This window comes from Tiliqua scincoides, chromosome 6, assembly GCF_035046505.1.
Source record: "Tiliqua scincoides isolate rTilSci1 chromosome 6, rTilSci1.hap2, whole genome shotgun sequence".
Lineage (NCBI taxonomy): Eukaryota > Metazoa > Chordata > Lepidosauria > Squamata > Scincidae > Tiliqua > Tiliqua scincoides.
Window position 1 is genome coordinate 46,527,411 of NC_089826.1, and position 16,055 is coordinate 46,543,465.

Here is a 16,055-nt window from a genome sequence, read left to right on the forward strand (position 1 = left end):
CAGAAGTAAGTCCTGTTTTGTTCAGTGGGACTTACTCTCAGGAAAGTATGGTTAGGATTGCAACCTGAATTAACAATAATTAATATTATTTAAAAGTGCTATATAGTGATGGAAGTTTTTTTAAAAAGGACAAAGAAACGGCTTTCAAGGAGTAAGATCTTAGTTTGCTTGGTAAGAATAACTGCATAACAGAGGAGAAGGGCAGAGGTATTGCCAGTGTAAGGAGCTTGTGACGAAGAGCAGTAATTAACACACATAATATAGTTTGTACTTCTTGACCAAGTAATTTAATGTATTATGATAATTTATTAGAGTGTTATCAGATCAGCTGGTGGATCTTCTAGAACTCTCCACTGGCCAAGTAAAGGAGGAGTGCTGATGTATTCTTGACTCATGGTGTCTTCAAAGAAAGGTGTTCATACTAAATTCTACTAGTCTGAAAGACATTTATATCCTTTCTGCTGTAGGAGTACTGCCCCTTGATTCAATTTTCTTTCTGTAGTGACATAAATTAACTGATCTTGCATGGAAGAAAGGATTTGTCACTTTGTTGTGAATAGCTTTGCAGAGAGGAAGCCCTTAGATGCTTCTGAAAGATTATTGGAAAACTTTGGAATGGAAAACTTTGTCATTGTGACCTTGGTCTTTATCAGTTAATTAGAACCATTCTGCTGTACTTCATTCTTCCTAGACAGCATCTCATCATTTCAAGCAATGGCTTGTAACACTTTGTAGAAAACCTGACCTATGTCTGAGAAAGATGAGTTTCTTACATGGACATGGCTTTCACAAGAACAAGCCAAAGCTTAGTTAAGTCCTTCCTGGTAAACAGATAGCAACCTGGAAGTGGCATTTTCAGACCAATTGAAGTTTCTAGATGGTCTTTAAACACAGTCCTGTGTAAAGGTGCGCTCCCCACAGTTCAGCTGCATTCCACTGCTGCAGCTCCAGTATGGAAGTAAAGGTTGCAACTTCCACTTAAAATGTATGGGGTAGTGCCAGATTCTGGTGCTAATAACAAAGTTGCTCCTGTATCAACACAGCTGTTGCACCAGCAGTAATACTAGTGTGTGACCCAGTGGCAGACCTCCCCAGCCATGCGCCCCGGGGCAAAAGTCCACGATGGCACCCCCCATGGGATGCCACTGCCCCCCACATGCAAATCCACGTCCCTCACTTCCCTGGAGTGCACAGTGCCTCACGCAACTCAGGACATGTCAGGGAAGCCTCCTGAAGGTTCCCCAATGCTTTAAACTGTGCTTCCAGCAAACTGGAAGCACAGTTTCCAACCCCATCGGGAACCTCAGAGAGGCTTCCACAGGGTCCTAAAGCTGTGCGAGGCTCTGTGCCCCATCAAATGAATGGGACCTAGGGAACTGGTGTGACCTAGGCCCTACACTAGCTTAAGGCTGATAAACAGCAACCAGGAATACAATGCAGAATGCAGTCTAGCTGGTGCACACTTGATGTTAAGCAAGTACAGTATACTGATTTGCAAACAGACACATGTCTCTCCTTTCAGACATAAGGTGTGTCCTGCATATGTAAATCTCCTGTACCAGAGATTGGAGTTAGCTCTTTACATTTAGTAACAAGAGTGACTTGCCAAAACTCAATACAGGTTGAGACTAATTATTCTGGTGGGTTCTGTTCCAAGCACTCACGTGGATGTGAAGAAACCTATAGCAAATCAATTTAAATAACAAAGTTTCTTTGCTCTGCTGATTTAAAAACAGCCTTGCTGACCTTTGTGATGTAAGATAAGAGTCATTAACAAGACAATCCATCAATCAGTTCTCTTCCAAGAGCTTACACTCAGCCCCTTCTTCACCAATGCAAAGGGATCACCTTTCTTTCACTTGTTCAGGGGGAAGGGAGGGGTCCACTGGGAAGAGAAGGATTGATGGATTGTCAGCCAGCTGCTCTCTCTCTCTCTCTCTCATTAAGGAGGCTATTGTTAAAGGACTGTTCAGTTTATTAAACTGATTTTAAAGGGATGCATTTTACCCTTCTCCAGGGATCAGCACATTCCTTCTCATTTGCAGGGATCATTTGTGTTGAGTCAAATCCCTGTATAAAAAATTGGTGTATAAATAGGCTGGACCTGTATGTAGGATTAAATTTCTGAAAATTAACTACCAAATTTTGAGCAAAAGATAGAGAAAAGAAAATAGATAAGAAGCAAAACAATTAAGGTAGCATAGCATTGGGCTTTTGAGCAAAGATCCAACAATGGTGAAGAATGGGTAGAAATTACCCATTAAAGGCATGATCCAGGTGAGTAAATACACTTAACTGCTGTGGCTTAATGGCAGACAGTTAGGTTGCAATCCTAGACATAGGGCACAAGCCTATGCATGTCTACTCAGAAGAAAGTTCCATTGTGTTCAGTAGGACTTACTCCCAGGAAAGTGTGGATAGGATTGTGGCCATACTTACTTAGGCATTAGTCCCATTGAACCCAATTGGACTCACTTCTGAGTAGACATGCATAGGAGCACGTAGGCTTGTACTTAACCCTTCTGTGCCAATAAATGACGCTTTAAAATGCTGAACTTCACCTAGGTTATGCTCTCTATTGTTATGCTCTTATTTCCAAATGGAAAATGTTAAATCTGGGATATGTTTTGATTACAAAAGAGCCAGGAAAGACATTAAGGATCTCTTTGTCAGTTATCTCAAAATATATTGTACATTTTATAACTTGCATTATAGTGTAGCCCAGAGACATCCTTTAAAGGAAAAAAAAAAAAGCATAAAGGAAATTTTTAATGTATCTTTGCTTTATCCAGAGTCTGATAATTGCCAAACAAACAACGGAAATCAGCAGTAACCTTTGAGTATGTTTTCTGCACAGGGAGGAAAACAAGCAAATGTTCAACAGGATGAGCCCTTCAAGTGACTAGCTTTATTTTTAAATAGTTACATAGTTACAGTACTTGTTTAGCCATATTTTCCCCACTGTGCATCTGGATGTCACTTTGAATTTTAGGAGATAAACCCTCAGGATGACACTCTTTTTGTAAGAGAAATGTCAAAGCACTTAGATACATTTAAAGCTACAGTATTTTACAGGAATGATGGGATGAAGCCACAGATCCACAGGCCAGGGAGCCCATACTTTGCATTAAACCAGTGCTTCCCAAACAAACCCAGCCAGTGATGCTCCAGTCGAGCTCTGGACCCGGAAGTAAGTACTGATGATGCATGACACACAGATGTCAGCTGCACTTCCAGGTCATGCTGGAAAAAATATGCTCAAAAACATCAAAAAACAAGCAAAGAAACAAAACCGGGATGGCGGATGAGTCCTTCTGCAACAGACAGCCCTGCCTGTTGCTGCAGACCACCTTGAGGTGCTCCAGTGCTATGCATTCCACTTGCATTGCCAAGCAGCTTGGCCAGCGCAGGTCCTGTGATGTTCCCAGAAACACATCACAATGTCCAGTTTGGGAACCTCTGCATTAAATCATGCATTAACCCACTTCCTTAATTTGAACTTAAGTATGAACAGAGATCTGTTTACTCCTTAAATGGAAATGGGGTTTTCATGCCTCCAACATTCACATGAAATGTTCCAGCTCCAAATCCTGCTGGAACAGTGTATTTGATGTCTTGTGACCACAGCCACCTCCCTGGACCCCTGAGTTTGGGAAAACAACTTATGTAAAACAAAGGAAAGATTTCACAGCTCCAGTGTTCCTTGTCAGCCCCATGATAAAGCTCAATCTAGGAGCAATTGCGTGATTGTCCAACTAGCTAATGCACCCTTAACTGGTTGGGAAACAAAGGCAGAACCTAGGAAGGGTCCTCCACTGGGAATAGGAGATTCCCTGATTGAGTCACCCCACCTAAAAATCCCGCAGGATTCTGTGGGGTAAACATCTATTAAAATCCTTGACTTTAGACCTCATGTTGTCTGTTTTCCACTTAGCCAGTGCATCCTGCCTTGCTGTTGGACTGTGGAGGGTGCTGTGACAAACCACCCCATTCCAGCCTCTAACTGAGAACCACTATACCAGTTAGCACAAAGGATCAGTAACACCCTACAACCAGCTTTCCTTTCTGGCGTCTCTCTCTCCCTGCCTCAACACCTTCGAGGCTGCTGAGCTGGTGCAGACCAGTCAGCTAACTTTGTGGGCCTCTTCTCTCTCCAAGTATCCCGTCCTTACCTCCAGGAACAAAGGCAGCTTGGCTCCTTTGGCCTGCTCCCTTCCAGGGTATTGCCTTGTTGTAGAAAGAAATCCCCCCTCCCCAGAAATCCCCAGGGGACAGCATCATTTTGAGTTAAAGTGCTCGCACATTTTGAGCTAAAGCTCTCGCATGGCATTTTTAAGGCTAAGCCATATTTTGACTAGTACTTTTCAATGCAATGCATAACATTGGAGAATTCCATGGTATTTGAGTACTGCAAAGATGCAAATTGCATAAACTCATGGATGAAACATATTTGTTTATCCCACCCAAAGGAGAGCATGTTAAGTGGATGCAACATGAATCGACATGTTTCAGTTTTAGGGAAAAAAGTGCTAGTGGCCGTCATTGCCGTTGATTCCTTTCCATTGGGAGTGGCATGTTTTGCAAGTTTCCTTGCTGTCCTGCCTCACTCTCAGACCCGAATGTTTGCATAAATAAAGCCCTGCCTTTTCATGCCATAGTACTTGTATGTTTTGATTTATTGGGGAAAACCAACAGTGGACGCAGGTGCCGGAGCTCTGCTAATATAGCTGGTTTGATGATTACCTACATTTGTTGCAATCATTTATTTTGTTAAGTTTGTTTTGCTTTTTAAAGAGAATGACATACAAGAGTGGACAAAGTCTCCTGATTTTTTCTTCTTCTTTTAACAAAGATTATTTCTGATCAAAGCAAATCAAGTACACCCCTTTAATTATCCCTTAAAGGAGAAGTGTGAAAAGGTAAAATGTCTTCTTGACGTAGCACTTTTGTTCTAGGTAAATCTCATATTGCCAAAATTCACTCCTCTCTCTCTCTCAAAATATAGCCCCTCTCTCCCCCACTCCTAAGCTGACATATCAATTGTGGGATGTGGATGAGCAACTGTCCAAGCTACCTCTTCGGGACGTAATAAGTGATGAGTGAAACTACTGTCTTCCCACACGTGCAATACACTGGCATTTTGTGAACTTGCAAATTGTTTTATTTTATTGCTTATTTTAAAAAAGCATTTAAAATGCACAGTGTTCCTCTGCTATAGCACTTTAGCATGAGAGTACTCGTGTAGCCCTTCAAAAAATAAAAGAGGGCAGAAGGAAAGGTATACTTACAAGAATGTACTGGCATTTCAAGATACACTTTCCCTCGCTCTTGTTTTTCCTTCAGCAGGTTGAGTCCTCAATGCAGGCCTTCCAGTGCTGCAGTAATACTTGAATAATATAATAAAATGCAGCAACTAGCTGTTCTCCTATAATGTGACCTTCCTCCTACGGAGAGGCCACTTGCTGTCAGTTGGGTGTGGACTAATTATGTTACTCTTGCTGCAGGATTTAGACTTTGTGCTGCTAGTAGCAATCCTTTAAAAGCTTTGTAATCCTTTCAAAAAGCCCTCAGAGGAATTGGACTGCTTTTTTCTTTCAGCAACAGACATCCCAAATGAGTCTTGCCTGTTTTCCCAAACCCAAGCAACCAAAACCTGCATTATTTAAGCCTACCTAGTCCAAGGGATCTCTTAACCAACCACTAGGTCCCAATGGGGTTGAACTGAGGGTTTGCCCTCATTGTCAACAGAGGTGTCTTGGTGTGCTTGCTGGATTGTTCTGTAGCTACTAGGGATGAGAGAACACTCCTGCCCTTCCATCTGCAAAGGCACCATCAGGGCAGCCCACAACTGATGTGTTCTTTGTGCCACCAGAGGGGCCTACTTAGCCTTTCCCACTTCACATTAATTGCCAACGTGAAGGGGGAACAACCAGGAGGATTCTGTCTGGTGAATGAATCCAAGAAAAATGGAATTCTATGAACTTATCTCACATGGTTCTCAAGATTTCTGGATGTTTCTTCAATGATACTTACCTTTGGTTTACAATAATGGCACATCTATGTGAAAATATACAAATGGTTTTATCACCTCATGGTTGTTTAAATTTTATCTAAGCCAGTGTTTCTCAATGCTTATCCTCCGCTGTGCCACTTCACATAGTCCAGCTATTTGAAGTACCACTGGAAGTAAGTGGCAGTGACATAATTGCCAGTTACTTCTGGGTTGGGGGGCCAGAAGCAATGGAACAAACATCAGTAAGAGGCTCCGAGTGGATGGGGGGGGGGCTTTACTGAGCATGGAAAAGCATGCTTTGGAGCCTCCTACCACTGTTTTGTTGTGTTCCTGGTCTCAGTGCTGGGCAGCAGGTTCCAGGGTGCCACCAGACCTGTGAGTACCACCAGTGAGTATCACCAGACACCACCTCAAGTACCACTACTGGTACCCATACCATTGGTTGAGAAACACTGATCTAAGTAGTGAAATTACAGGAACACCCAAGTTTCATACAAAAACTCCTTATAAATCCTAGCGTGATCAGATGCTAGGTAATTTCAGCCCCAAAGTCAGTCTATATTTACCCTACTGATACAGCTCATCCTATCTGTGGTATTTATTGACAACAAAACGTCCTCTTGATAAACTAGTCAACACAATGACATCTTTTATTTAAACCTATTGTACAGGGGTTTCACAAAATACACCAAGATGACACTGTAATCAGTTAGATGATTCAATTTACAAACAAAAAAAACACACAAAAAACTAGACATACTCCAAATGATATATGGTTTTTGTAACTTTGAATATACATAACATTTTGTTTTGATTTTATTGTGCTTTGTTTCAGGAAGGAAGCACAGCTGGATGAAGAAGGGCAATTTCTAGTCCGAATCATTTATGATGATTCTAAAACATATGATTTGGTTGCTGCTGCAAGCAAAGTCCTTAGTGAGTAAATCTTACTGTCCTTCCGCAGTGATAAACAATTAGGAAAAATGGAAATTCAGACAGTTTGGCTCTCATGTTTTCTGATTTGTTATTAGTACACCTGGCAGTTTATAGATTATGATGTATAAAGTAGTGGTGAGTGAGCTTTCCAAGGCTTGCCTTGGATGGGCTTGGAAAGAAAACTGAGTTTTTCCTCATTGGAAATGGTTCCTCATCTGAACCAATGCAGGGCTCTAAAAACAGTCTACTGCAACAGCAAGGAAGAAACATATTCTCGCTTAGTTAAGACACTTCATTGAAGGGCTGACCCTTTAATAAGGGGGTGTGTGGAGAGTGACAACTCTGCAAGGGGAACCTTCTATGGCTATGTCAAGGACCTTCAAACAGCCTCACAGCAGAACGTTTTCTCAGCCAAACAGCAGGGGGGAAAAAAAAGAAATTTTGTTTTGACATAGGTTCTGTGTCCCATCGGCGAACTTCCCACCCCACATAGCATCCAGTTGAGCTGGTACTGCTGAGTTTAAGCTTAATTTCCCTTGTCTATAGGGAAATAGACAAAATATACACAGAACTGAAAATATATAGAAAGGAATAGAAACACACGTAAATACAGTGATTTTGTGACACCCACTAATGCAAATTAGGTGATCCTTGAGACCAGGGTGAGATAGGGTGTGGGGAGTTGGAGGTGAAAAGAGGAAGTTCCTCAAACCTGGTAGAGGGGCATTCTGTGAGAGGAGCTTCAGGAATTTCTCCTTCCCATTGCAGTTCTCCCAATGCCCTACCACTCCATTCCTGGGGGTCCTCTGAACTTCAGGAAGGGCCTATGGATTTTAGGATCCAATCCTGTAAATTGTTTTGAGCCATGAGCTTAAAAATATTATGTATGCTTTCTAGTTTTATTTAAATGTTTGCAACCTTTAATCCTTGATATTTGTGATTTTCTTGTTTCTCATATACGAGTTTTATTTTTCAGTCATGCTTAGAAGCTTTTTTTCCCTTTTTATGTCAAAAATCCAGATGGCCATGAATAAATATTTTATTTCCTTCTTGAAATCTGTTCCATAGAACCTACACGCTGTTCTTTATACTCGGATTTTAAAAATGCTGTTTGGGATTCGTCACAAACATAGATCATTTTAAAGTGAAAGTTAGAGGAAATTGACATACATGTATTAGGGACATCTTCCTTTAAACAACAACAGCAAAATAACTTATGTCAAATCTCTAATAAGTTTTAAGTACTTGTAAAAAACTTTAAGAGCAGTTTGGCTGTTTTGTGGCATCAGCATCTGTTGAGAATGGTTGTACCTCCCTCTAGATTTCAGGAATTGTCTGTAAACTGTTATATCCTTCAGGGAAATACAACTGGACCATTGCTTGTCATCTTTTTGCTAGCCCTTCCCCCTTCCCCCATGCTGTAGTATCATAATTACTAAGTGTGATTTGTTGACTCATTGGTGAAGCAAGGTCATGGCCTTCAAATAATTTAAAATGTTTCATGTTTTCTGTAGACCTAAATGCTGGAGAAATCCTTCAGATGTTTGGGAAGATGTTTTTCGTATTTTGCCAAGAATCTGGTTATGATACCATTTTACGAGTATTGGGTTCAAATGTTAGAGAATTTTTGCAGGTGAGTAAACTACTGCAAGGATCAGTGAATGAACTCATTGTAATTTTTAACATGAAAGGTGGGCAGCTCAGTCCTAACCTGTACTGTAACAGGCATGCTGGCTGGCCTGCCCCGAATCCAGCATGGGGTTGGGGCTGGCTTCGACTCAACCTGGGGAAGGGGAATTGATTTCCCTTACCCCAGGTAACGTGGCAGCAGCCCCATTGGGGCTCTTCGGATTTGTGCCACCTAAAGAGATGGCGCAGATCCAAACAGCCTGGTACTGTGCCTGGTTGCCCATGAACGGAGTAAGGATCCGTCATAAATGCTGGATCCTGGTCCCACCCCTTCCACTCAGCTCCAGGCCATCCACAGGCCTGAATTATAAATAAATTATTCAAACAATTCCCATTTAAGTACAGAAGAAACACAATCGTTCAGAAAAAGCCGCCAGTTTGCATTTCTGCTCTAGTCTAAATGTAAGACTCAGTTGTGCATTGAGTTGCATATGCTAAACCAACTGACTTCAGTAGAACTAAAACCACATGATTGGTTCAGAACCCAATTCCGAACACAGTCCTATCCTCCTTCCCCCTCCCCCCACTGATGCAGCTGTGCCTCTTACCCCAGTAGCAAACTCAGCCTGCCCTGTGCCTGGGGCAAAGATCCATGCTGGCACCCTCTGCGTGATGCTGCCCCTCCCCTCCACACTCACCAAGCACGACTTGTGCAATGCTTGTGCGACTTGTGCGATACTACCTTGATGCTATCTTGCCCCTCCACACTCACCAAGCGAGCCTTGTGCGATGCTACCAACCAGGGGAGCATTCTGAGGCTTTCCCTGTAGTTTTAAATTGTACCTCCGGAAAACTGGAAATACGGTTTCATGTTGGGCGCCTCAGTAAGGCGTCCTGCACGGTCCTAGTGTCACGTGAAGTCAGCACATGGGCCACTTGTCCTGTTCAGCCAGCTCTAGGTCTGCCACTGCCTTACCCTTCCATAAACCTCCTTCTCACCAGTGGATCTCCTCAGACCTGTACCGGCTCTGTAGTTGAAGAGGTGAAGAAAGGGGCAGAGAGCCTCCAAATGGAGAGGACAGGATCTACCATGTGCCACTGCCACTGATCCAGTACTCCTGCCCCTGTTCCTCCCCACCCAGTTTTGCCCTATCCCCACTCCCCATCCCCGTCACTGTCTTACCTGGGCCGGTGAGCACAGCAAAGTTGTGGTTCCTGCACTTTGAGCAGTGTGTGCTCAAAATACCTGCTGATGGAGTTCCCCATGCTCTGCTGGCAGCTGTTTTGCAACAGCAGAAGTCCCTTCTGCCATTGTAATGGGCTCCATAGGATAGCCCAATCCTGGATAGGATTGAGCTGTCAGGCAACTATTTAATATAAAATCCAGTTTTCATTTTGCATTATTTCTTTTTGTAAGTAAATCTTTGCAGAGGGCAAAGTTGGGAGGATCAGTGAGATTGTCTTTATTCCTATTGATGAGAAACTTCAAAGAAACTAAGACTGTTGCTGTAATTATACAAAATTTATTATTTTGTGTTCTTCTGGAAATACTGATAAACACTGCTGATATATAATACAGTCTTGCTCAAAGGTGCCAAGTTGGCAAACATCCCATTTTTATGGATTGTATAAAAATAGATACAGAGATTAAGAAGTTTCTTCCAATTCACATACCTTGGTTGAGATCTAAAGTTGAACAAAACAAATATTTGACTCCCCAGAATTGCGGCAGTTATGTGTACTGCTTGTTTTCAACCCTGGGCAAGTTCCTCTCTTGGAAATGTGTTGTTTTAAGGATACTCCCTTATTTTAAGGACATAACCAGGCACCATTTGTTGGAAAGGCTCAAAAAGAGAGAATCAAATAACAATAGTCTTTTTGAAGCTGTCATTCTTTCTTTCTAAGTAATATGCATCTGAAAGTGTTGCTAATGGCAATACAAAGCAGTAAGAGAGACAGAGCTATTAGAAAAATGCAATCTGAGATCTCTCAAGGGTGTACTTATGTTAAAACCACCAAAAGAAAATCAATAAGACACAAAGTGGTGGTTAGTCTAAGATACTTCAGGGAGTAGTTTATTTGTCTACAGTGTATGTTCTTGAGCACATCCTAGCACTCAAAAGGATTGTGTAGAGGTATGCCCCTCAACCTGCCTAGCTGCTTATATTTTGAGCTTATCTTATGTGTGCTTCAATCACATCTTAAACACGCTAGGATCCTTGGGCTGTCATCTTTGCAGAATTTGGGGGGAGGGGGGAGTTGTTCTCAATATTGTTCCCTTCAGCAGTGGCGTAGATAGGGGTGGAGTGCCTGGCACAGTAAATACTGCAGATGCTGCAAGCAGCCCCCGCCCCACTCACTGTCAGAGCCATTCTGGGCAGTGATGGCAACGTGTAGGCACACCTGCACATTGCAGTTGCTGTATGAAATGGCTCTGACGGCAAGAGGAGGGGCTACTTACACTGCACATTGCGATGCCTGCAATTCTTACCACCCCACACAACTCCTCCTGTAGTTATACCACTGCCCTTTAGGTTTGGTAGCAACTCCAGCCGTCTTCACATGTGGGCAGCTTCCATATGCTGGAGAGACGGAGAGAGCACATTAACAAGCCCCTTGCTTTCACCATGAAGAGCAAATGAATGCCCTGCCTGGGGAGAGTGGGGGAAGTTCTTTGGAGCATGTCAGTGCAGGGGCAGGGCTTGCCAGTGCACTCTTGCTTCCTCCACACACCACATGGTTCCTGCTCATGTGTTACAATGCCTGAAAAGGGCTTGTATGGGCTTGGAATGGGATTCTGGGTATGATTCTGCCTGGATGTGAACTTACATTATTTTTTCATCATTTTCAATGTATTTATTTTTGCTTCTTTGTTCAGGGAGGACATATTGTTTCAAGGTTTTGGGGGGCTGCTTTAGGCCATTCCTTCCTGCAATTTTCCTACTCATAATGGCACTATCAAGCTGGTTTTGTATCCATTAAAGATAGGGGAATCTCAGTTTTTTGAATCCGTTAAAGATAGAGGATCTCTTTTCTTTCATGCATGGAGAAAAGTAGCTAGAGGGTTGTGATTTTGAATGGACACAGATATCAGGAGGGTTAAACAGATCCTTTCCCATGCCATTCTTCTGCTGAAACATTGCTGTTTTTTAGTTTGTTTTTTTAAAAGGAGACCCAATCATAAGTCTCCTGCAATTTTGGTCCTAAGGAACAGTCTTCCAGAGTCTATTTGAAATGCTGTCCTCCCTTTTCCCCCAATTACTCCACAATGTAAATTTCAAATAGATAAATGGAAAAGGAAATTATAGGTTAAATTCAGCCTAAGAAATTAATTTACAAAATACTTGTTTCTTTTGGAGACTTCCCAAGAGAAGATGCAGCTGCCAAGGCTTTTTGTAGCTCACAGGAGGTAAAGTTCAAATGATTTCCAAAGCTGGAGGATCTGCAGATGTTATGCAAGGAAGCATAATACAACGTGGCCAGATACAATATCTTCATTCCTTGGTATACTGAATAAACTTCATCCAAACAACCACTAAAAATTGGCAGTGGAAAATGCCGAAGAAAAAGGGGGAAAGGTAGTATTGTATGACTCAGTGGATGGAAAGTAGAATTTGCTACAGATTCTCTTTAGGTGGTTATGAGTTTCCGGGTTTTTCTCCTACCGGTAAAATAGTAAAATGAATATGTAAGAATTAATACATAAACAAACCAATGTTGATCTAAAAAAAAATTTGCTTCCTTTCCATATCTGGATTAATCACCCCACTCTTCATTTTAGACTACACTTATCCATGCAACTGAACTGGACTACACTTATCAATGCAAAAAATGTTATAGGCACTAGACCTATTTGGGGAACCAAAGTACAGGTATAACCTAATTATCCATGGATTTTTAAACTTCTGGTTTTATCTCAAAGTGATGAGAAGGGCCCTTTAAATTAAAAAAAGGTAGTTTAACAATAGCTTGCTTAATGTGAGAGAGGGCAGCCAGCTGACAATCAATCATTCTCTCTCCAGGCATTTAGAACAGCTTCACTCCAAGGCAAGTGACCCCTCCCTTCCCCCTGAGCATGTGAAAGAAAGATAATCACTGTGCATTTCTTCCCAGTGCTTCGCTCTGGGAGAAGGGAGGGGTTGCTGGCTCAGAGTGAAGCCTTTCTAAGCACCTGGAGAGAGCCTGATTAATGGATTGTCTGCCTAATGCCTCTGTCTTACATCACAAAGGTCAGCAAGGCTGTCTTTAAATCATTGAGCAAAGGGACATTGTTTTTTTTAAATAGATTTGCTTTAATGTAATTTTTGACTTCTGGGAACAGAACCCTTGTGAATAACCCTTGAGACTCAACCTGATTTGCTGTCTTTATAGGCATAGATTTTTTAGTGGAAATGCTGGTAAATTAGATTCTGTTTCCTGTTGTTCAACAATTCCCTTTCAGAACCTTGATGCTCTGCATGACCATCTAGCTACGATATACCCGGGTATGCGTGCCCCTTCTTTTAGGTGCACTGATGCAGAAAAGGGGAAGGGACTTATTCTGCATTACTATTCAGAGAGAGAAGGGCTACAAGACATCGTAATTGGAATCATCAAAACAGTTGCTCAGCAAATCCATGGCACAGAAATAGATATGAAGGTAAATTTTAAAATACTGTACAGTTTCATCAAAGGTTGTCATGACACTGTTCTATTTTAATACCATTTATCTTAAAATATTCTTTCCAAAGGGAGTTTCACTGTAAAAAATTAACATCACATTCCCAAGCTGTGGTCTTCTATTCTTATCCACAAAAAGACACAATAATTCCTCTTTTTTACTGTAATAATAGAGCAGTAGTGTCAGTGAAAATTTCTAGAGCTAGCTTGTTTTGTAGCAATGTTATTCTTTATTAAGGACAACCAATTGTTTGTGCTTAGTTATTTCAGCTCATAATGTAGAGCTTTCCTACCTGAGATGCTATTTTCCTAGTTTCCATAGCAGGAATGGGAACTTGAGTTAAGTGACTCAAGTCAGTCGCGAAAACACAGGATTTTTACTGATTCATGCTGACTCAGGTCATGCGTGTCAAAGACATTCAAGTTTAGGGCTACTGACGCAGCACACCCCTCCTGTGTTCCGGAAAGACAGGCTGCCTATATGTTGGGAAGCATCACTGCCAGTGCCTCAGAGACAACAGTTCAACCTGCACACCATCAGTGTCCCACAGTTATGACACAGAGGAAACAGCATGTCACCCATATACTGCCCTGTGCTGGTGGCAGAGGCTCACTGGCCTTGGACCATCCTCATCATCTCCCCACATTGACCCTTTGTATCTTATCAGAGCACACCCCTACTATCTTCCAGAAATGAAAGGCTGCCTGTATATTGGGCCCGGCCTGCTGTGCCATAAGGAACACCCTCCTGTCTTCCAGAAATGACAGGCTGCCTGTATGTATGACAGGGACCCTGCTGGGAACTGCCGCTGCCGATGTCTCAGACCACTGGGCCGTCTGAGTCCTTCGTTGTCCCTGCCCCTGCCACCACCCTTCCCCTGCTCACTGCTGGTGGCAGACTGCTGGCCAATTGCCTGACCTCCAGGCCCCTCGTTCTCATCCACTCACTGCATTTCTATCGGAGCACACTCCTTCTGTCCTTAGGAAATGACAGACTGCCTTTCTCTCAGACCCTGCTGAGCCTGCCGCCTTGACATTCAGAAAACTGGGTGGCACAGGCCCCTTCCAGAAATGCCAGGCTGCCTGTAACTGTCAGTCACTGTGTGTCTGAGCAGTGTGTTGTGTCTCTAGCCTCCATTGATTCAGCCTGCCTGATGGAGGTCATGCACCTCCCCTATGAAAGTTCATAGGGGCTTACCTGTGGGCTTGCCTCCTGTCCCCTCCTGCCTTGCCAAGCTGGGATGTGTCCTCCCTCTCTCCTTGTAGGTCCACCTGTGGTTGTGATGTGAACAGTGAAAGAGAACTCCGACACACACGCCAGCAGCAGCTCCTTTTTTTCCGTGATGCCAAGGCTGACTTAACAGAAAAGACTTGAGACTCAGGTCTTTTAGAGTCCCCAAAATGCTCTGGGCAACTCGAAAAGTTTTCGAATTGGGTCATTTTTGAGTCATGTTAAAGGGGCGAAGACTTGTGACTTGACTTGAGTCAAGCCATGCTGGATTTGCTCATCTCTGTTCCATAGTGGACTGGAACACACCAAAAGACTTCCAGAATCCATCATCTTAGAATCAGAGATTCCTTATGTTTAGGGTTACCAAATACAAATGGGGTCAGAGTGCTAATACCTTTAACCATTGTATAGAAGAGGGAATTTTCGTAGGTGCTGCTCAACACTGAAAGGTTTAAAAAGCTGCACTTGCCAAAATTCCCTCTTCTATGCAAAGGTTAAAGGTATAGGCACTCTGTCTCCCTTTGTATCTGGTAACCCTACTTGTGTTGAATGACTAGCCCAAATGACTTCAACACAGCATAGGTTAGATTCTTGAATCAGTGCGGATTGGGTTTTTGAATGTAAATTAACAGCACAATCGTTACTTGTCCCTGTGCCAGCCCAGGGTGTTGCAAGCATGCTGTTAGGCTCATTTGCACCTACTCGAGAGCCATCTGGGCCAGCATGGAGGCCTGTACCAGCTTGGCAGCACTGGATCCCAACCCTGCGTCAGCCATCCCAGGAACGTTCATGCTGAGTGGCATGGGGGCTGGGAGACGGTGGTTGGAGGGTGGTATGGATGCCGAGAGGGAGCGTTTTGGGTGGAATGGGGGAGGATCGGGCCTGGGAGGGGGAGGCTCCCTCCACCAGAGGCCTCCTCCTAATATCTTAACCCCCATTCCCAGTGCTGGCAGCCCTACACAGACTTCCTAGATTTACGCCAGCTGGCCGCTTAGCTTATGGTGACACTGGTCATTCTTGGAAGTGATACATTTTGACCCACGCAAACATAGGCTGGGTGGCATTTATGTGGCAAATGTTTCCAGATACCTCCATGCATGCTGATTTTTACCAAATGGGCAAACATATTTATAGTGACTGTAGCTTCTCGTGCCTATTGACTCATTAAAGGGACAACCATTTTGGTGAAGCTTTTCATGAGCTGCCATTGGTGCAAAATAACGTTATTGAGCACTGAGTAATATTTTGCTCAGAAACTTTGCTGTATAAGCCAGAGGCATAAAGTAAAATGAAGTGTAATAACAAAAAATTAAGTTCAAACCTAATTGGTTTTGGACTTTTAAGCTATAACATTCCCATGACATCCTGATTTGTGCTGCTCTTTCACACATGATAATTTCTTAAACTGATGGCACAATGAAAATGCTGCACAGCAGATTTCCCTGCCCATTCTCATATCTCCTGTTCTTTAATAATGGTGGGCATTGATGTTCTCATTTTTTTCTCATTTTATCAAAATTTCTCATTCTATTTTCAGTACATTTAGGGCCCAGTCCTATCCAACTTTCCAGCACTGGTGCAACCACA

The 16,055-nt window shown here is 42.8% G+C and overlaps 1 protein-coding gene across 2 annotated transcripts in view; it reads left to right on the plus strand.

The window, feature by feature from the left end:
- Window positions 1-16,055, plus strand: part of GUCY1B1 (guanylate cyclase 1 soluble subunit beta 1) — a 60,139-nt gene that overhangs the window by 21,129 nt on the left and 22,955 nt on the right. Inside the window, exons 3-5 of one of the 2 annotated variants that reach the window (XM_066632394.1) lie at window positions 6,849-6,949; window positions 8,464-8,582; window positions 13,020-13,217. In XM_066632394.1, the coding sequence (XP_066488491.1) occupies window positions 6,849-6,949; window positions 8,464-8,582; window positions 13,020-13,217 (418 nt within the window). Of the gene's footprint in view, window positions 1-6,848; window positions 6,950-8,463; window positions 8,583-12,025; window positions 12,157-13,019; window positions 13,218-16,055 lie in introns of those variants that run through there. The other variant, XM_066632395.1, reaches the window with a different exon arrangement.